Raw genomic sequence first — 21,001 nt, 5'->3', positions numbered from 1 at the left:
AGCCTCTGCAAGCGCTGTATCCTTTTTCAGCCAATATGCAAACACGTGGGGTGTCCCCTCCACGTATACCCCCTACGACATGGGATGCCATGCCTGGTCTGATTCTTAGGGGCGAGGGGTCCTTTTAAAGGGCACCGATCTCCCCACACCATCAATAGACGAGCACATGGAGTGTCGCCTCCATGTATACTCTTCTGCAGCCAGGCCTAACACCGGAACCAGCCCTGTCCACCCGGTGACCTGAACTCTGTGGATGTACAGTGGCACCCTTTTTTGGCATCCAAGCAACCCCCTCTGCATCTCCACTATTTAGCAGATGATGCAAGACGGCGAACGATCCCTCTCCTCTTCCCTGTTAAGAGGGTGGTGGATCGACGGTTCATCGTTTTAATTCTGCACTGTTAAAAGAGAGCGGAGGTAGCAAGAAACAGCTTTTCCTGACCTTCTGGATGCAGCCGCGCATTCTGCCACTTGGCATATTAACCGGGTAGAGCCTACTGTGGTTTGTCTACCAGTATTCCTGCCCGATGGCTCATCAATTAAAATTACAACGGACTGGCAGATAGCAAATCTGGTTTGGTCCGTCTTGCAGCCTCGGTTTGAGTGCTCTACCCTTCCTAAGTCACCGCACGGGTTGCTCGAGCAGTGGTCTCCTGGTTGGAGAACTTAACTACTTTGATTCACATCAGTAACCTTTTCCTGAAGACAGTACAGCTGGTCAATCAAAATTTCTTGAGCGGGAGACTAGCTGGTTCACGCCTCTCGGATGCAGCTTAGTTGCGCGGTGCTGTCGGCAGCAAATGCCATTTCACCCAGAAGGGCATTATAGCTCAGAGTATGGAAGCGTACTCTGCGTTTAAAAAGCCTCTGACATCACTCCCTAGGATCGCATGTTTCCAGCAGTGGAAGAATTGTCCAGGACGGTCTAGATCTAAGGGATATTGGTTCCAAAAAGGGGGACTGAAAAATAAGACTGATCCTGGACCTCAAACTTTTACCAAGCTGGACATGGTCCTCCTTCGGATGGAATTCCTCCGCTCAGCCATTACTTTAATGGAAAAAGGGTGGATTTTCTGGCATCCACCAACATTCAGGATGCTTACCTTCACATTCCTATTTTCCCCTCTTCAAAAATTCCTTCACTTTTCCATTCGCAAACAACATTTTCAAGTCACGACCTTGTCCTTCGGCCTTGCTACTGCACCCTGAGTGTTCACAAGGGTCATGGCGGCTGTCATGTTCCTCTTGTACCCTAGAGGCGTGGTCGTCATGCCCTTTCTGATCGACTTTCTATCCGCTCTTCCAGGACTACGCTGAGTCATCTATATCAATTGCTATACCCTCTCTCTCCTGGGCTGGCAGCTTCATCTAGACAGGTTTTTCCTCTTTTCCAGCCCAGCATATATCCTTTTTGATGGTGATCTGGACACTTCCATAGGGTTGGTATTTCTCCCTTAAGACAAGGCCATGGCCCTTCAACTCAGAACTCACTCACTTGATCACTCATTCCATTCGATTTGCTGGGAGGGTCATGAGGGAAAAAAAAAAGTGACAGCAATGGAAGCTGTTTTCTTCGCTCCGTTCATTTTCTGTAGGTCAAACAGGCTTTCAGAGGATAGTCTCTGAGCTTCTTCCTCATCCAGGGGAGTTCCTTCCGGTTCAATAATTATTAGTGACTACCGATGCCAGCCTTCTTCTCCCGATCTTTGTTCTGGGGATCTGAACGATATGGCTAGTCCTACAGGAGGTCCTCTGTCTTCTGGCGGGTCAACCCATCCGAATTCAATTGGATAATGCCACGGCTGTGCCATACGTCAATCATCTAGCAGGTACCCTCGGTCAGGCAGCATGGACGAGGTACCTCACATTCTTTGATGGGCCGAGATCTATCATTCGGTGATCTCGGCAATACACATCCCAGGAGTAGATCTCTGTACTTCCTCAGCCATCAGGGTCCCGCCTCAAGTGAGTGGGAACTTCTGCCGGAAGTCTTCCATCAGATCTGTCTTCACTGGGGCACTCCAGATGTAGATCAGATGGCGTCCAGACTGAACGCCAATGTACTCGTGTTCATGGTTCGGTCTCAAGATCCAAAAGCCATTGCAGTGAATGCTCTGGTTCTTCCGTGGTACCAGTTTCCATAACCCTTCCCCTACTTCCAACGCTGAAATAATCGTTTTTATAATTTGTCTCTCATACCTCTATTTTGTCATGGGGGCATGTCTTCCCACTGACACAAACTCCTCCCAGCCATCACTCAGAGCCTCCTGGCGCTGCCTCCATTTTCTTCATGAACACCTGTACTGTAAGTTCGAAGGGCAGCGCAAACTGCGCATGCCCGAAAAAAGAAAAAAAATGGTCGTGAGAGTCCAACAGTAGACTCCTTTTTTTTTTTTTTTTTTTATCCAGACAGACTTTACTATCAGGGAAGGTCGCCCCTTTTTTCTCTGCGATCTCGTCATCCTGACAAGTCTTCGGAGCTAGACTCTCTGTTCTTTCAGACTTTTTTCCTTATTACCATCAAGGCAAGGTTGTCCACAGGCCATCCCCGTCCCTTGTTACCATAGTGGTATTGTATTCCCAATGTTACGAGGGCATCGTTCTTCCCTCATCTCTTTCGGCACCAGTCCATAAAATGGGTGGAATGGGTTCTCCATATTCTGGAAGAAGTGAGTGCTCTGAGAAGTTATTTATCGTGCACGGTGTCCATCCGAAGGTTGGACACCTTATTTGGGCTTCCTGGTCAGAGGAAGGCTTCCTGACAGTTACAGGAAGGGTTTAGCCATTTCATCGGCCATGTTAGCCTGGTGGATTCGTTACACCATCCAACAGTCCTACCGGGTTAGACGTCAGCCTAACTCCACTCTGTCGATCGAGGTTTTTTGGGCTCTTGGCACCAGGCGTCGGTAAAGCACGCCTGCAAGCTTGCGGGTTCGTCCAGTCTGCATGCAGTCTTGAAGCACTATAATTCCCAGACTTCCGCAGATGTGAGTCTGGGCAGGCCGACTCTGCAGGCCACGGTGGCGCTCTTGTAAGTAGAGGTTACACAGGGCCTGATCTGATGTTGTACGAAATGTCGGGATCACACTCAGTCGGAGCAGCCTTTGGAAGTGTGGAATCACCAGAAATAATACACAAGACACGTCTTGTATAATGTATCACTGGGAAGTCTCTGATGCACGCCTGCCTTCAGAGTGCTATCCCTTCTTTATATAGCTGTTTCAGCAGGCTTAGTGGTTATACAAGTTTTGCATGTTTAAACAAAGAGACAAAACAGGAAAGAAAGAAAAGATAAGAAAACAGTTTCGTGGGCGGCAGTTTCACAACAAACAGTACAAAGGCAATTCCACAGACAAGAAAAACAGGATTTCATACTATAGCTAAAATGTCCTTGAATGGACAGGTCAATATTTATCACAAATTCTTTTTTTTATTTTTGTTCATTGAGGTAATCATTTTTGTTCTGCTCTTCACAATCCCCCCTTTGACATATTCCATTCAAAACCTTGTCGATCATTTTAGTCATTCTTGTGATATTACAAAAAAAAACTTTATATTCTCGCATCCATTACACAAAATTTATTTGTGCATACCAAGATACCCTTGAGTACAACCTTGAACAATACATATATAATTACAATAACCATAACTGTATGTATTAGGCTTTGCATAATCCCGGTAACCCACCCACCGATCCCTCTGAACCAATTGGCCGGGTTAAGAAAAGAAAAGGTATACTTGTGGCTGATACTGGTGAATGGGTACAGATAAGAGAAGGAGATCCAGCTCAACGAAATAGTGAAAAATCCATAGTTTATTTCACTTAAAATATAGTGAAAGGACAAAACATCAGCATAAATGGGTACAGATCCAACAATCTGCCAGGGGTTGCGTATTATTTAACAAGTCATGCACTAATTTTCTATGATGTTGTACGAATCTATTGTTCAAAGGGGCTAGAGAATTCAGTCTTTCCCATGCCTCCGTTGAGGTTAACATTATTAACATCAATATCATGAGTCTTATACTGCTTTTTTGCAATGGCTTGCATGTATCCATGATGCCTTTCCTTCAAGCTTGACTGCTGTTGGAGTTGTTAACAGGACTTGGAAAGGTCCGTCAAATCTCGGTTCCAGAGTCTTTCTGGTGTGTCTTTTCACGTAGACTTGATCACCAGGTTCCAACTTGTGGCCTCCTTCGAGATTTTCTGGATCTGGAAGGGAAGCAAAAACTTGCGAATGCACTTTAGTTAAACGTTTTTGTAATTCTTGTACATAAGCAGTTAAAGTCTCAGTATTCAACATCAGTTGTTGTGGAAAATAACAACCCAAATTTGCTGCTCTACCAAAAAGAATCTCATGTGGTGACAGCTTAGCCTTCCCCCTTGGGGTGTTTCGGATGGAATACAGGGCAAGTGGTAGACACTCGGTCCAAGGCTTTCCTGTTTCTGCCATGGCCTTCTGGATTTTTAATTTTATTGTCCCATTTAATCTTTCCACTTTACCTGAACTCTGTGGATGATATGGAGTGTGAAACTGGTTTTCTACTCCCAACATTTTCATAACATTCTGGAATATTTCCCCAGTAAAATGGGTACCCCTATCTGACTCGATCACCTCAGGCATGCCGTAACGGGGTATCAGTTCATGTGCTATTTTAATGGCAGTAGTTTTTGCTGAGGCTTTACGAACTGGATAAGCCTCTGGCCACCCTGAGAACATGTCCACACACACAAGCACATATTCGTATCCATTGTACCTAGGAAGTTGGATGTAGTCGATCTGGAGTCTTTGAAAGGGATACAGTGGTCTTACATGATGCTTGGTTGGGGTTTTAATGGCCTGACCTGGATTGTGTGCCAGGCATATAGCGCATGCAGCACACATGTTCCGAGCAAAATTACCAAAGCCTGGAGCCAACCACCTTTCTTTTACCTTGAGCGTCATACCATTTGCCGACACATGCGTGGGTAGGTGGAGGTCACTTGCCACTGCGGGGTACCAGGCTCTGGGTAAACACAACAAAGTTCCTTTTTTCCATAATCCTTGCTGATCTTCTGCCCCTTTTTTCTGCCACTGCCCTCGTTCTTCGTCGTCTACCTGTTTCTGAGCTTCCTTCAATCTTTCCTCATCATCTTCAGAGCTATCTAGTGTGTGGGCATGATGTAAGGGTTTACGTGCTGCCTGTTTTGCTGCCTTATCGGCTTTATCGTTACCCCTGGCTTCCTCGGTGTCGAGTCTCACATGTGCAGCTACCTTTATCACCGCTATTTCTTTAGTTTCTTGTGCTGCCTCCAGAATCTGTCTAATGAGGGAGGCATGTTTAACAGGTTGGCCTGAAGCAGTCATATAACCTCTGGCTCTCCATATTACGCCAAAATCGAAAATAATGCCATGTGCATATCTAGAATCAGTGTATATGTTTGCTGTCTGATCTTTGGCTATTTTTAGAGCTTCAACTATTGCCGTAAGTTCTGCTTCTTGTGCAGACTGATTAGCAGGGAGAGGTTCTGCTTTCAGCACTTCATGCTGAGTTACTACCGCATAACCTGTATGAAATTGTCCATTCATATCTGCATATCTACTGCCATCTATGAAAAGTTCAAATGTAGCATTACAGAGTGGCTTGTCACGTACATTACATAAGCCCTGAGTCTCTTGTTCCATTAATTGTACACAATCATGCATTGACTTTGATGGGTCAAAGGAGTTGGAGAGTGCAGTTGCAGTTTCCTCAGGTATGGTACCCCCCTCAGACTCTAAAGGGAGCAAAGACGCGAGATTAAGAGTCTGAATCCTGGCAAAGGAAATGTTGGGCGGCAGTAGTAGGGAACATTGGAGACGGAGGTGTCTGGCCATTGAAATATGTTTAGGTTGGACCGGGTTAAGAATGCCATGTACATCATGAGTGGTCTGAACTAGAAGTGGGTGATCAAGAACAATCTCAGAAGCTTTATCTAATAACAGTGAAATTGCGGCTACTACTCTTACACAAGAAGGTGCGGCTCTAGCTACAGGGTCCAGATGAGCTGATATGTATGCCACAGGTCTCTGTTTGTTTCCATATTTTTGTGTGAGCACCCCTGTAGCATGTGAGGATATCTCAGCTGCCATCAATTGAAAAGGTTTAGTGTAGTCTGGGAGTCCCAAAGCCGGAGCTGATACCAGTGCTGTTTTCAAAGAGGAAAATGACTGTTTAGCCTCTTCACTGAGTGAATATGGTGTGTTGGCAATACAGTCATATAAAGGCTGCATGAGTTGACTTGCATGTATGATCCACTGTCTACAGTGTGAAACAATACCTAGGAAAGCACGCAGCTGTTTGTGATTCCTGGGTTCAAGCATGTTACGTATGGCTTCCGTACGTTGAGGTGTGAGGTGTCTGATGCCCTGTGATATGCAGTGACCTAAAAACACGACTGTTTGTTGACAAGCCTGGAGTTTCTGTCTATTTACTTTACAGCCTTCTTGCGCTAGGAAAATTAAGAAATTAACAGTTGAGGTAACTGCCGTCTGCTCATCAGGGCAACAAATAAGTAAGTCATCTACATACTGTAGAATGACTACTCCTGGTTCTGGGATGAAATTTTTTAGCACGGTCTGCATTGCTTCAGAGTACAAAGTTGGTGAGTGTACCATACCTTGTGGCAATCTTGTCCATGCTAATTGTTTACCCTTGAATGTAAAGGCAAACAAATGCCAACAGTTCTTATGTAGTGGCACAGAAAAAAATGCGTTTGATAAGTGAATTACCGTAAAATATGCAGCAGTGCTGGGAATTTGAGACAGTAAGGTATGAGGATTCGGTACCACAGGGGTGACCGGTGCCAAAACCTTATTGATTTCCCGTAAGTCGTGCACCATGCGATATTTCACCATAGTTTCTTTGGAGGACACTTTCTTTTTAACAGGATATAAGGGTGTATTGGCGGGTGACCTGATTTCTACCAAAACACCTTGTAACACATAATCCTGAATTTGTTGAGAAATCGCCTGTTCTTGCTGGGCGCTGATGGGGTATTGCCTAAGCTGAGGTAATATGGTTCCCGGGGCAGTTTCTAACAGTATAGGAGCTACTGATAAAAATCCTACATCAGTGTCTCCTTTTGCCCATAGGCTGTCAGGAACCCGAGACAAGTCAATTTTTGCTTGTTGAGTGTAAATTTCGGGAAAATCCTCCATTGCCTGTATTCTAACATATGGTTCCAGAGTTTCTGCATCTTCAGGGATGGTCAGCATAACTGTGCCATCTTCTCTAAAATGGATGTTTGCATGCATTTTACTTAAGACATCAGTACCCAACAAGCAGGTAGGTGCACCTTTAGCAAATAAAAATTTGGATACAAAAGTTTTAGGGCCAAAGCTCACATTTAAAGGTTTTGTAAAGGGCAACGCCTGAATTTTACCATCATACCCTTCTGCATATGTAACCTTTGAGGATATATTGTCAGGATATGGTAAAAAGTCCTGATTTAAAATGGAGGATGTTGCTCCCGTATCTATCAGAAAAGGTACATTTTTACCCTCAACTTCAACTTGTATTATTGGTCTTCTAGAAGGAAGAGAGACCTGCATGACTTTCAGTCATTCTGAGCTGTCTGTTTGATCAGGCACTGGGTTATTTATCCTATTTTTGGGTACAAAGGTTCCTGAATCTATATCTGCTTTTCTCTTCCTACATTCCCTTTGGAAATGTCCTGGCTTCTTACAGTAATGACAAGTAAACTTTTGATTAGCAGAGCCAGTATAAGCCTGTGCAATTCTTACTGGCTTAGAATTTTCTCTTAAGTCCATTTCTATCCCTACAGCTTTCTGTCTAGCCAGGTGTGGGTCTTCCAAGGTTCTCCAATCAGTGGTTGCGGCCTTAAGCTTTTCCTTCACTTTTGGAGACAATCCATCTATAAAGGTTTTTGTAACTAACCTCATCATTCCTGGAGCGGTTAGATCCATGCCTTCATCTCTGAAATTATTTTCTACACTTAGATAATATTCGTCTACTGATTGTCCAGATTTCTGAGCCACCACTCCCGTTGTTCCTCTCTGCCTCTGTCTCTCCCTCATGAAAACCATTAAGTGATCTACAAATTGTGTACCTGATTCTATTGTTTGTAAGGCACCATCTCCTGCTTGGGGCCTATGTACCTGTAGATTTGCTAATAGCTCCTGGAAGAGTCCAGGAGTCATTTTCATTCTACATAATTCTTCTCCATCTGCCCAAACTCCAGCGTGAGTCTGCATAATTTGCTGTATATATTGTGCAAATCTAACTGGACACTGGGTGGGATCTGGTGCGTTGTGCAAGAGAGACATGCCTTCAGCGGGGGACCAAGGGAAATATTGTCGAGTTTGGTGATATCTAGTTCCCATTACTCCGTCAGCACCAGGTTCCCTAAAGGGTCTTGGTACTACCCTAACAGGGGCAAGTACAGCGCCATGTCTAGGTGTACCACAGGCTAGGCAATCATTTCTCCAGTCTGGATTTTGTTGTCCACAGTGCGGACATACCCATCCTCCTGGTCCGGCTAAACTTTGAGGTGGTGTTTGGAGAAAAGATGGGGCATGTGGGTTAAGGTATGGGGGTGGGGTATTTTTAGATTCCACATTTTGTTTTTCTCCACAGCCTGTGGGTCTAATACACCACTTTTTACTCTGTTGATTATTTGTCCATCCCTCATTTTCTGCTACCCTAGAGACATCAATCAATGCTTGGATCTGATCTATCCATTTCTTGTCTCTGATTATGCCTTTTTTCCTTTCCTGAATTCCTTCCCATAGTTTTCTACTAAAAGCTTCTGCCCTAGTAACTCCAAACTTACTAAAAATCTTTTTCAGCCCCTTAGTGGCATCTTCACCACTTCTCTCCTTTATGATAGTATAGATATCTAATTCTTCTGGTTCCGACTTTGTTTGCTTATCCCCCATTTTCTTATCCTGAGCTTTCTTGCCCTAGGTGGCGTTTGGGTATGAGAATACCTCGTTACCTTCTTCCTAAGGAGCTAGGATGTCTTTTTCTTGCCCTAGGTGGCGTTTGGGTATGAGAATACCTCGTTACCTTCTTCCTAAGGAGCTAGGATGTTTAAACTGTGTTGATGTAAGAAAATCCTGATTCCTACACCTATAGCAAACAACACAAATGCAACCAGACAGAAAAAGAAAAAGAACATACAACGTATCTTGTCCCAGGCTAATTTATCTGTCCTGGGCTTATACTATCACATACAACGTATTCTTGTCCCAGGCTAATTTATCTGTCCTGGGCTCATACTATCATACACTTATCCGTCACCAGGTTTTTGTCAAAGACAGGATCAGAGATTGAACATAGGCGCGGAGGTCTCCCCGAAAGGACGCAACCACGTTGCCCAGTGGGACAGTCACTTCTTCTGTTTCAACCCCCTGGGCGGCTTATAGGGCTATTCCCAACTTCCACACACCTTCTATTCACATTCACTCTCATTCAATGCCGTACTCCGTGAGGTGATCAATTCCTAAATAGTTCAAGAACCCGAGCTATAGGTATCCTCCTCTACTAGAACTACCCGCTAAAGAACACGACACAGAAAATCTTACGGACAGTGCAGGGCAGATATAAGAGATCTAACAGTGTCTCTTACCTGGCCAGGTTTTTGTTCATCTGCCGTCCATTATCCCAGATTCTCTTTTCGTTCGTATTCTGCCGGTGTTCTTGAAGGAATACACAGACCTCGGGTCCCTGTTCAGGCGCCAGGAAATGTCGGGATCACACTCAGTCGGAGCAGCCTTTGGAAGTGTGGAATCACCTGAAATAATACACAAGACACGTCTTGTATAATGTATCACTGGGAAGTCTCTGATGCACGCCTGCCTTCAGAGTGCTATCCCTTCTTTATATAGCTGTTTCAGCAGGCTTAGTGGTTATACAAGTTTTGCATGTTTAAACAAAGAGACAAAACAGGAAAGAAAGAAAAGATAAGAAAACAGTTTCGTGGGCGGCAGTTTCACAACAAACAGTACAAAGGCAATTCCACAGACAAGAAAAACAGGATTTCATACTATAGCTAAAATGTCCTTGAATGGACAGGTCAATATTTATCACAAATTCTTTTTTTTTATTTTTGTTCATTGAGGTAATCATTTTTGTTCTGCTCTTCACACCACCTAGGGACTGCTTTGGGACGTCCCATGGTCTGTGTCCCCCAGTGAGGCGAAGGAGAAATAGGGATTTTTGTGTACTCACCGTAAAATCCTTTCCTCCGAGCCATTCATTGGGGGACACAGCTCCCACCCTGTTATTAGCTTCTGCTTGTTTTATAGTTTGACATGCTATACTCTCATATATAATGCTATACTTTATGTTGTTATTGATCTCTTACTGCTTTTGCACCGAACTGGTTAGCTGAGAGCCAGCAGGAGGGTTAATGCTGAAGGGGAGGAGCTAACTTTTTTTGTACCACTTAGTGTCAGCCTCCTATTGGCAGCAGCATAGACCACAGTCTGTGTCCCCCAATGAATGGCTCGGAGAAAAGGATTTTACGGTGAGTACACAAAAATCCCTATTTTATACTGACACCGACTCCATAGTCTTGCTTTCATTTAAAGCAAACTCAGGAGGCAGATTCTCAAGGAGATCTGTGTCCGCTGGCACATATAGCTTAGCAGCTGATTTACCTACCATATTTTTTGGATTATAAGACGCACTTTTCCCCCCAAATCTCGGGGGAAAATGGGGGTGCATCTTATAATGCGGATATACCTTACCGATACCATTGTTGCAGGCTGGATTGAAGGGTGTCCGGTGGTGCTGCGGGTGCCCGGCCCTGCGGGGTGTTGTCCGGCCGTGCTGTGGGTGTCTCCGATGCCGCTGTCTCCGGTGTTATGGGGGATCTGCCAACATTTTGTGAAAGGCCAGAGCCCCCCGTAGTTCCATGGTTTCCTATGCGGTGGACTCCGGGAAAATAGCCGCCGGGCTGAGATCCATTTTTCCTGGAGTCCACCGCACAGGAAACCATGGAACTGCAGGGGGCTCTGGCCTTTCACAAAATGTCAGCAGAGTTCCCCCGCAGCATAGGAGACAGCGGCGCCTGAAACCCCCGCAGCACCGCTGGGCACCCTGCAGCACCGCCGGACACCCGAAGCGGCGTGCTGCACATCGGAACGCCCCCTCATCCCAGTCTGCTGCCTGCAGCAATGTTCCACTCATGCCTCCTCCAGTAGCGACCCTGGGACCATGCTTCACCGCAACCACCACCCCCAGTAAGCAATAAGACACATGGATTAGAAGAAGCATCACCATTTTATAAAAAAAAAAAAAAATGTTTTCCTATTTTCTCCACAAAATATGGGGTGCGTCTTATAATCCGGAGCGTCCTATAATCCGAAAAATACGTTATTATGGAAAGTGTGAATTTCTCTGGAATAAGGTTAGTTTCACAGTTGCATTTAAAAACGCAGCGTTAAAAACGCAAACGCAGGTGGTGAAAAAAATGCATGTAAACGCGTGCAAACGCTGCGTTTTTTAGATGCATGCGTTTTCGTATGCGGTTAAAAAAAACGTGGCGTTTTGACGCGTTTACATGCGTTTTTTCCTGCGTTTGCGTTTTTGACACGCCTGATGAGAAGTGTGTGACAGCTGCCAATCATCAAAATCAACTAGAAAACCCACTTTAAATAGAAATAGCTAGGGTTAGGGTTTGGTTTTGGATCCCTAGGGTTAGGGTTAGGGTTTGGATCCCTAGGGTTAGGGTTTGGATCCCTAGGGTTAGGGTTAGGATCCCTTTATCACCTTGATGGTGGGGGGTTAGGGTTTGGATCCCTTTATCACCTTGATGGTGGAGGGTGGCTTATCAGTGTGTAGACTTGTTTTTTTTTCTATGGAAACGCATGCGTTTAAAAACGCAAACAAACGCATGTGCTTAAAAACGCATGCGTTTACATAGACAGCAATACGTTTTTTGCCGCAAAAAAACGCCTCTAGAAATTACTACATGTTGCATTTCTGCAAGCAGAGAAACGACGCATGCGTCGTCAAATGCGGCAAAATGCATAAAAAAAACACATCCGTTTTTAATGTTAAATATAGGGGAAAAAAGCATGCGTTTTTTTGCGCTAAAACGCAGCGCCAATAAACGCAAATGTGAAACCAGCCTAAGACTTCAGATCACAGATATCAAGGTATCATTTTAATCAATGTTAAATGACCTGTACGCCCACATAGACGGCTAAGTAGTGTTGCTCCTTCTGACAGATTTCCTTTAACCCCTTTCTGCCATTAGACGTACTATTGCGTCCATGTGGGGTGGGCTTTACTTCCCAAGGACGCAATAGTACGTCATATGCGATCGGCAGCGCTCACGGGGGGAGCGCCGCCGATCGCGGCCGGGTGTCAGCTGTTTATCGCAGCTGACATCCGGCACTATGTGCCAGGAGCGGTCACGGACCGCCCCCGGCACATTAACCCCCGGCACACCGCGATCAAAGATGATCGCGATGTGCCGGCGGTACAGGGAAGCACCGCGCAGGGAGGGGGCTCCCTGCGGGCTTCCCTGAGCCCCCCGCAGCAACGCGATGTGATCGCGTTGCTGCGAGGGTCTCACCTCCCTCCCTGCTCCCTCCAGCCCCGGATCCAAGATGGCCGCGGATCCGGGTCCTGCAGGGAGGGAGGTGGCTTCACAGAGCCTGCTCAGAGCAGGCACTGTGAAGCAGCCTGCACTCCTATCAGATCAGTGATCTGACAGAGTGCTGTGCAAACTGTCAGATCACTGATCTGTGATGTCCCCCCCTGGGACAAAGTAAAAAAGTAAAAAAAAAAAATTTCAAATGTGTAAAAAAAAATATTCCAAAATAATGAAAAAAAAATAAAAATATTATTCCCATAAATACATTTCTTTATCTAAATAATAAAAAAAAAACAATAAAAGTACACATATTTAGTATCGCCGCGTCCGTAACGGCCCGACCTATAAAACTGGCCCACTAGTTAACCCCTTCAGTAAACACCGTAAGAAAAAAAAAAAAAAAAACGAGGCAAAAAACAACGCTTTATTATCATACCGCCGAACAAAAAGTGGAATAACACGCGATCAAAAAGACAGATATAACTAACCATGGTACCGCTGAAAACGTCATCTTGTCCCACAAAAAACGAGCCGCCATACAGCATCATCAGCAAAAAAATAAAAAAGTTATAGTCCTGAGAATAAAGCGATGCAAAAATAATTATTTTTTCTATAAAATAGTTTTTATCGTATGAAAGCGCCAAAACATAAAAAAATGATATAAATGAGGTGTCGCTGTAATCGTACTGACCCGAAGAATAAAACTGCTTCATCAATTTTACCAAACGCGGAACGGTATAAACGCCTCCCCCAAAAGAAATTCATGAATAGCTGGTTTTTGGTCATTCTGCCTCACAAAAATCGGAATAAAAAGCGATCAAAAAATGTCACGTGCCCGAAAATGTTACCAATAAAAACATCAACTCGTCCCGCAAAAACCAAGACCTCACATGACTCTGTGGACCAGAATATAGAAAAATTATAGCTCTGAAAATGTGGTAACGCAAAAAATATTTTTTGCAATAAAAAGCGTCTTTCAGTGTGTGACGGCTGCCAATCATAAAAATCCGCTAAAAAACCCACTATAAAAGTAAATCAAACCCCCCTTCATCACCCCCTTAGTTAGGGAAAAATTAAAAAAATGTATTTATTTCCATTTTCCCATTAGGGCTAGGGTTAGAGTTAGGGCTAGGGTTAGGGCTAGGGTTAGGGCTAGGGTTAGGGCTAGGGTTAGGGCTAGGGTTAGGGTTAGGGTTAGGGCTAGGGTTAGGGTTAGGGCTAGGGTTAGGGTTAGGGCTAGGGTTAGGGCTAGGGTTAGGATTAGGGTTAGGGCTAGGGTTAGGGCTAGGGCTACAGTTTGGGTTGGGGCTAAAGTTACAGTTAGGGTTTAGATTACATTTACGGTTGGGAATAGGGTTGGGATTAGGGTTAGGGGTGTGTGAGGGTTAGAGGTGTGGTTAGGGTTACTGTTGGGATTAGGGTTAGGGATGTGTTTGGATTAGGGTTTCAGTTATAATTGGGGGGTTTCCACTGTTTAGGCACATCAGGGGCTCTCCAAACGCGACATGGCGTCCGATCTCAATTCCAGCCAATTCTGCGTTGAAAAAGTAAAACAGTGCTTCTTCCCTTCCGAGCTCTCCCGTGTGCCCAAACAGGGGTTTACCCCAACATATGGGGTATCGGCGTACTCAGGACAAATAGGACAACAACTTTTGGGGTCCAATTTCTCCTGCTACCCTTGGGAAAATACAAAACTCGGGGCTAAAACATATTTTTTGTGGGAAAAAAAAAGATTTTTTATTTTCACGGCTCTGCGTTATAAACTGTAGTGAAACACTTGGGGGTTCAAAGTTCTCACAACACATCTAGATTAGTTCCCTGGGGGGTCTAGTTTCCAATATGGGGTCACTTGTGGGGGGTTTCTACTGTTTAGGTACATTAGGGGTTCTGCAAACGCAATGTGACGTCTGCAGACCATTCCATCTAAGTCTGCATTCCAAATGGCGCTCCTTCCCTTCCGAGCTCTGCCATGCGCTCAAACGTTGGTTTCCCCCAACATACGGGGTATCAGCGTACTCAGGACAAATTGGACAACAACTTTTGGGGTCGAATTTCTCCTCTTACCCTCGGGAAAATACAAAACTGGGGGCTAAAAAATAATTTTGGGGGGAAAGATTTTTTTTTTTTAATTTTCACGGCTCTGCGTTACAAACTGTAGTGAAACACTTGGGGGTTCAAAGCTATCACAACACATCTAGATGAGTTCCTTAGGGGGTCTAGTTTCCAAAATGGTGTCACTTGTGGGAGGTTTCTACTGTTTAGGTACATTAGGGGCTCTGCAAATGCAATGTGACACCTGCAGACCATTCCATCTAAGTCCTCATTCCAAATGGAGCTCCTTCCCTTCCGAGCCCTCCCATGCGCCCAAACAGTGGTTCCCCCCCACATATGGGGTATCAGCGCACTCAGGACAAATTGGACAACAAATTGTGGGGTCGAATTTCTCCTTTTACCCTCGGGAAAATACAAAACTGGGGGCTAAAAAATAATTTTTGTGGGAAAAAATTTTTGTTTTATTTTTACGGCTCTCCATTATAAACTTCTGTGAAGCCCTTGGTGGGTCAAAGCGCTCAGCACACATCTAGATAAGTTCCTAAGGGGGTCTACTTTCCAAAATGGTGTCACTTGTGGGGGGTTTCTACTGTTTAGGTACATTAGGGGCTCTGCAAACGCAACATGACGTCCCATCTCAATTCCTGTCAATTTTGCATTGAAAAGTCAAACGGCGCTCCTTCCCTTCCGAGCTCTCCCATCCGCCCAAACAGTGGTTTACCCCCACATATGGGCTATCAGCGTACTCAGGACAAATTGTACAACAACTTTTGGGGTCCAATTTCTTCTCTTACCCTTGGTAAAATAAAAAATTGGGGGCGAAAAGATAATTTTTGTGAAAAAATATGATTTTTTATTTTTACGGTTCTACATTATAAACTTCTGTGAAGCACTTGTTGGGTCAAAGTGCTCACCACACCTCTAGATAAGTTCCTTAGGGGGTCTACTTTCCAAAATGGTGTCACTTGTGGGGGGTTTCAATGTTTAGCCACATCAGGGGCTCTCCAAACGAAACATGGCGTCCCATCTCAATTCCAGTCAATTTTGCATTGAAAAGTCAAATGGCACTCCTTCGCTTCCGAGCTCTGCCATGCGCCCAAACAGTGGTTTACCCCCACATGTGGGGTATTGGCATACTCAGGACAAATTGTACAACAATGTTTGGGGTCCATTTTCTCCTGTTACCCTTGGTAAAATAAAACAAATTGGAGCTGAATTACATTTTTTGTGAAAAAAAGTTAAATGTTCATTTTTATTTAAACATTCAAAAAATTCCTGTGAAGCACCAGAAGGGTTAATAAACTTCTTGAATATGGTTTTGAGCACCTTGAGGGGTGTAGTTTTTAGAATGGTGTCACACTTGGGTATTTTCTATCATATAGACCCCTCAAAATGACTTCAAATGAGATGTGGTCCCTAAAATAAAATGGTGTTGTAGAAATGAGAAATTGCTGGTCAACTTTTAACCCTTATAACTCCCTTACAAAAAAAAATTTTGGTTCCAAAATTGTGCTGATGTAAAGTAGACATGTGGGAAATGTTACTTATTAAGTATTTTGTGTGACATATCTCTGTGATTTAATTGCATAAAAATTCAAAGTTGGAAAATTGCGAAATTTTCATAATTTTCGCCAAATTTCCGTTTTTTTCACAAATAAACGCAGGTACTATCAAATAATTTTTACCATTGTCATGAAGTACAATATGTCACGAGAAAACAATGTCAGAATCACCAGGATCCATTGAAGCGTTCCAGAGTTATAACCTCATAAAGGGACAGTGGTCAGAATTGTAAAAATTGGCCCGGTCATTAACGTGCAAACCACCCTTGGGGGTAAAGGGGTTAAACCAAGCTGCAATCCTAATCCCGGCCAGTCCTTTTTGTACCAACACAGATAAATAATGCCCTAAATGAAACTTTAATGTTTTTTCATAAAACAATACACCTTTCATAACCCCCATAGAGTTTGATGCTCCCCCACTTAGTATGCCACAAAGATGCCCCACACATGCATACAGTGTGATGCAATATCCCTTACAGTGCCCCACACACATGCTGTATTTATTTATTATTATGCTTTGCTTATATAGCGCTATCCTATTCCACAGCGCTTTACAGACATTATCATCACTATCCCCAAAGGAGCTCACAGTCTCAATTCCCTATCAGTACGTCTTAGGAGTGTGAGAGGAATCTGGAGAACCCAGAGGAAACCCACACAAACAGGGGGAGAACATACAGACTCATGATACCCTCAGAGAGCATTCCCTCCCACAGTGCTCCTCATGCGTTATATTGTCCCCATGGTATGATTTCTCCACAGTGTCCACACAGTATGATACTCTCACAGAGCATTCCCTCCTACAGTGCTCCTCATGCATTATATTGTCCCCATGGTATGATTTCTCCACAGTGCCCCATACACTCACACAGTATGATACCCTCACAGAGGATTCCCTCCTACAGTGCTCCTCATGCATTATATTGTCCCTATGGTATGATTTCTCCACAGTGCCCCATACACTCACACAGTATGATACCTTCACAGAGGATTCCCTCCTACAGTGCTCCTCATGCATTATATTGTCCACGTGGTATGATTTCTCCACAGTGCCCCATTCACTCACACAGTATTATACCCTCAAAGAGCATTCCCTCCTACAGTGCTCCTCATGCATTATATTGTCCCCATGGTATGATTTCTCCACAGTGCCCCATACACTCACACAGTATGATACCTTCACAGAGGATTCCCTCCTACAGTGCTCCTCATGCATTATATTGTCCACGTGGTATGATTTCTCCACAGTGCCCCATTCACTCACACAGTATTATACCCTCACAGAGCATTCCCTCCTACAGTGCTCCTCATGCATTATATTGTCCCCATGGTATGATTTCTCCACAGTGCCCCATACACTCACACCGTATGATACCCTCACAGACGATTCCCTCCTACAGTGCTCCTCATGCATTATATTATCCACGTGGTATGATTTCTCCACAGTCCCCCATTCACTCACACAGTATTATACCCTCACAGACGATTCCCTCCTACAGTGCTCCTCATGCATTATATTGTCCCCGTGGTATGATTCCTCCACAGTGCCCCACACTTTCATGCCCTCCACAGTGTCTCCATAAATTATGATGCCCCCATAGTTCCCCACCACACAGTATGAGGCCCCCAGAGTGCTCCCACTCATTATAGTGCACGCACATTTTATGATGTCCCCCTCATGCTCTCAACACAGTAAGGGTGCCCTTCCTCGAAGTATTCTGCCCCCCTACACTCTTGCTATGTGACTTCATAACACGTGCCGCACCGAGACTCAAACAGATAATATAAATGATGGGGCAGATAACTGATAGCGCTCTGCTTTTTCATTGTATTCACTGCATTGTTGAAATCTGAACATGCCACCGACCTCCCAGGACAGATTCCCAAATCCAGGAAAGTCCCACAGGATCCAATGAGTGATTTCCGGTATGAGTGTGCACAGCCTTTCCGGTATGAGGGTGCACACTGAGATCGCAGTCACTGATTAGCCCCGCCTCTATGACTGCTGAGCCCAGACTGAGCAGAGTAGTTATACTAAGCCTTTCTAGAAAAAAAAAACATATTAATCTGGTCAGCTACTCCGGCTCTATAACATGATGCTGGCTGATCAGGATGCGTCTTAGTGCCTGTCATGTTAAAAGGAATGAGAGTCCATTATTCCTACAAGGAGCTCAGATTGTAATGCCCATCCCCCACATGGTTTACAAGCGCCAGCAATGGAAAGCCCTTTTCCGATCTTTATCCAGACAAGCACACTTTCATAATAGCTTCTCGGCGTGGAGTAATCATTACTTCCCTGCATTTCTTCTTCAGCACAGTATATCCATAAGACTACTCTGATAAAACGATGGTTGTGCTTTATGTTGGGGTGCGGTGTAAGATTTGGTGTGTCTTATCACATGAATGTCCATGTCATTTCCAGGCACTTCTTCGAGAAAAGCAAAAGGAGGAAGAAATTCAAACTATGCAGCAGGCGATTTCTAAGATAATCCACGAAGCTGCTGCAAGAACAAGGAAAGAGGTAGCGATGTCTTCCCCAACATGTAGTGACGGGCGACTGCCCCGCCGTCCTGAAGCCTGCTCGTATCTGCCATGCTGCCGTCATTTGGTCTGCTTCTTGTAGCGTTCACATCAGGGATCTTGGCTCTAGTACCCTTCACAATGAGAGGGGGAAATACATTGTCAGATTCCGGAAGACAAGAGCTCTCTACATCCCCGCAGTCTATGATGGCGCTGTATACATGATAGGCGTTAATGAGCGCTAAGGAATCGTTATTGTAATTGCCTTAAATACAGCATTTCTAATCAGTGAGGACTAACCGCTGGTTTATTCTGTATTTAATAAATGAATAGTACACGTAAAAGTAAGAAAGGTTGTAATATATTTTATCAAAGAAGCCTGCTCTTTTCTCCCCTGGGAATGATCAGTCATTTTCAAAATTTTCAATTCAGCCTCAAAATCTGTATTCAGTGAAGACAGGTTTATACATCTCTGAGACTGGAGATGAGTTACTACTGATAAGATTCTTATTTTCATGTGTTCTACTGATTTATAGAATAAAAATGATTACAACGGTTACTCATTAAGGTTTAGGTTTCAGATCAGTCCTCCAAGCTCTACAGGGGACCGCGCGTCTTTTTCCTGCCAGTCAATGGGGGGTGACAGCTATATAGCCTATCCCTAAACAATTACTTTACATGTGTCAGAAGACATTCTTTTATGCCCGGTTATTTTATAGGCTTTTTTTACAATTATACATGCACATTATACTGCACTTGGGAACGATAAGTCTTCTCAAACAGCATGCTTATGTTAGAGGACAGACCAGATCCGCCTATCAGTCACGCTACTGTTGACCTACATTATATGCAATTTAAAGGGAATCTGTCAGCAGAATTCCATCCTATTAACTCTTAGCACTGCTAAATAGGTGGCAACGAAACCAGTTCAGATATTTCCTTCTTTGCTTTCATAACTTAAACATAGCTAAAAAAAAAAGAAAAGTGTTTTTTTTCTACTTAAAGGGGTTGTGCCATGAACAAAAGTATATTTTAAGTAATAGATCTTGAAATAAGACACATCATGCAATTGGATGTGGTTAAAAGAATCCTGAGCTAATCTTGTAAATGTGCCCCAGTGTAATGGCTGTGTCTGACCATGTAGGAACTGGTCAGATATACCACAGCAACTGGCCAGGGGAGGAGGCAAAAGAGTATACAGACATCACAGCAGGGGATCGCAGCCTATTCTTTCTTTAAATTGTTTAAAAACAGACAGGGAAATGCTTTAAGGTACCTTCACACATAACGATATTGTTAACGATATCGTTGCTTTTTGTGACGTAGCAACGATATCGTTAATAAAATCGTTATGTGTGACAGCGACCAACGATCAGGCCCCTGCTGGGAGATCGTTGGTCGCTGAAGAAAGTCCAGAACTTTATTTCGTCGCTGGACTCCCTGCTGACATCGCTGGATCGGCGTGTGTGACACCGATCCAGCGATGTCTTCACTGGTAACCAGGGTAAACATCGGGTAACTAAGCGCAGGGCCGCGCTTAGTAACCCGATGTTTACCCTGGTTACCATCCTAAAAGTAAAAAAAACAAACACTACATACTTACCTACCGCGGTCTGTCCTCCAGCGCTGTGCTCTGCACTCCTCCTGTACTGGCTGTGAGCGTCGGTCAGCCGGAAAGCAGAGCGGTGACGTCACCGCTCTGCTTTCCAGCCGCTGTGCTCACAGCCAGTACAGGAGGAGTGCAGAGCACAGCGCTGGAGGACAGACAGCGGTAGGTAAGTATGTACTGTTTGTTTTTTTTACTTTTAGGATGGTAACCAGGGTAAACATCGGGTTACTAAGCGCGGCCCTGCGCTTAGTTACCCGATGTTTACCCTGGTTACCGGCATAGTTGGTCGCTGGAGAGCGGTCTGTGTGACAGCTCTCCAGCGACCAAACAGCGACGCTGCAGCGATCCGGATCGTTGTCGGTATCGCTGCAGCGTCGCTTAATGTGAAGGGGCCTTAACTCCCAAACAGAATCCGCTGTGATCCCCTGGTGTCCTGTCTGTATACTCTTGCTTCCTTCCCCGCCCAGGAGCTGCGGTATGATAAGACCCTGTCCCTGCCCGGTCAGACACAGCCATTGCACAGCACACAGCAGGGGCACAGTTATAAGATTATATCAGCACAGGAACATTATTTTTAAACACATCCAATTATGGAGTTTACTTTTATTCCAAGATTTGTGGATTAAAATGCACTTTTGTTCTTGGGACAAATCCTTTAGTTATTAA

At 44.5% G+C, this 21,001-nt stretch overlaps 1 protein-coding gene across 4 annotated transcripts in view; it reads left to right on the top strand.

Moving 5' to 3' along the window:
* Positions 1 to 21,001, top strand: part of SCLT1 (sodium channel and clathrin linker 1) — a 272,388-nt gene that overhangs the window by 123,623 nt on the left and 127,764 nt on the right. For all 4 annotated transcript variants that reach the window (XM_069743945.1, XM_069743944.1, XM_069743943.1 and 1 more), the window contains one exon: positions 18,629 to 18,727. In XM_069743945.1, the coding sequence (XP_069600046.1) occupies positions 18,629 to 18,727 (99 nt within the window). The remainder of the gene's footprint in view (positions 1 to 18,628; positions 18,728 to 21,001) is intronic.

The sequence above is a fragment of the Ranitomeya imitator genome, chromosome 1 (genome assembly GCF_032444005.1).
Source record: "Ranitomeya imitator isolate aRanImi1 chromosome 1, aRanImi1.pri, whole genome shotgun sequence".
Classification (NCBI taxonomy): Eukaryota; Metazoa; Chordata; class Amphibia; order Anura; family Dendrobatidae; genus Ranitomeya; species Ranitomeya imitator.
Note: the sequence above shows the minus strand (reverse complement) of the source record. Positions and strands in the feature narration are given on the sequence as shown.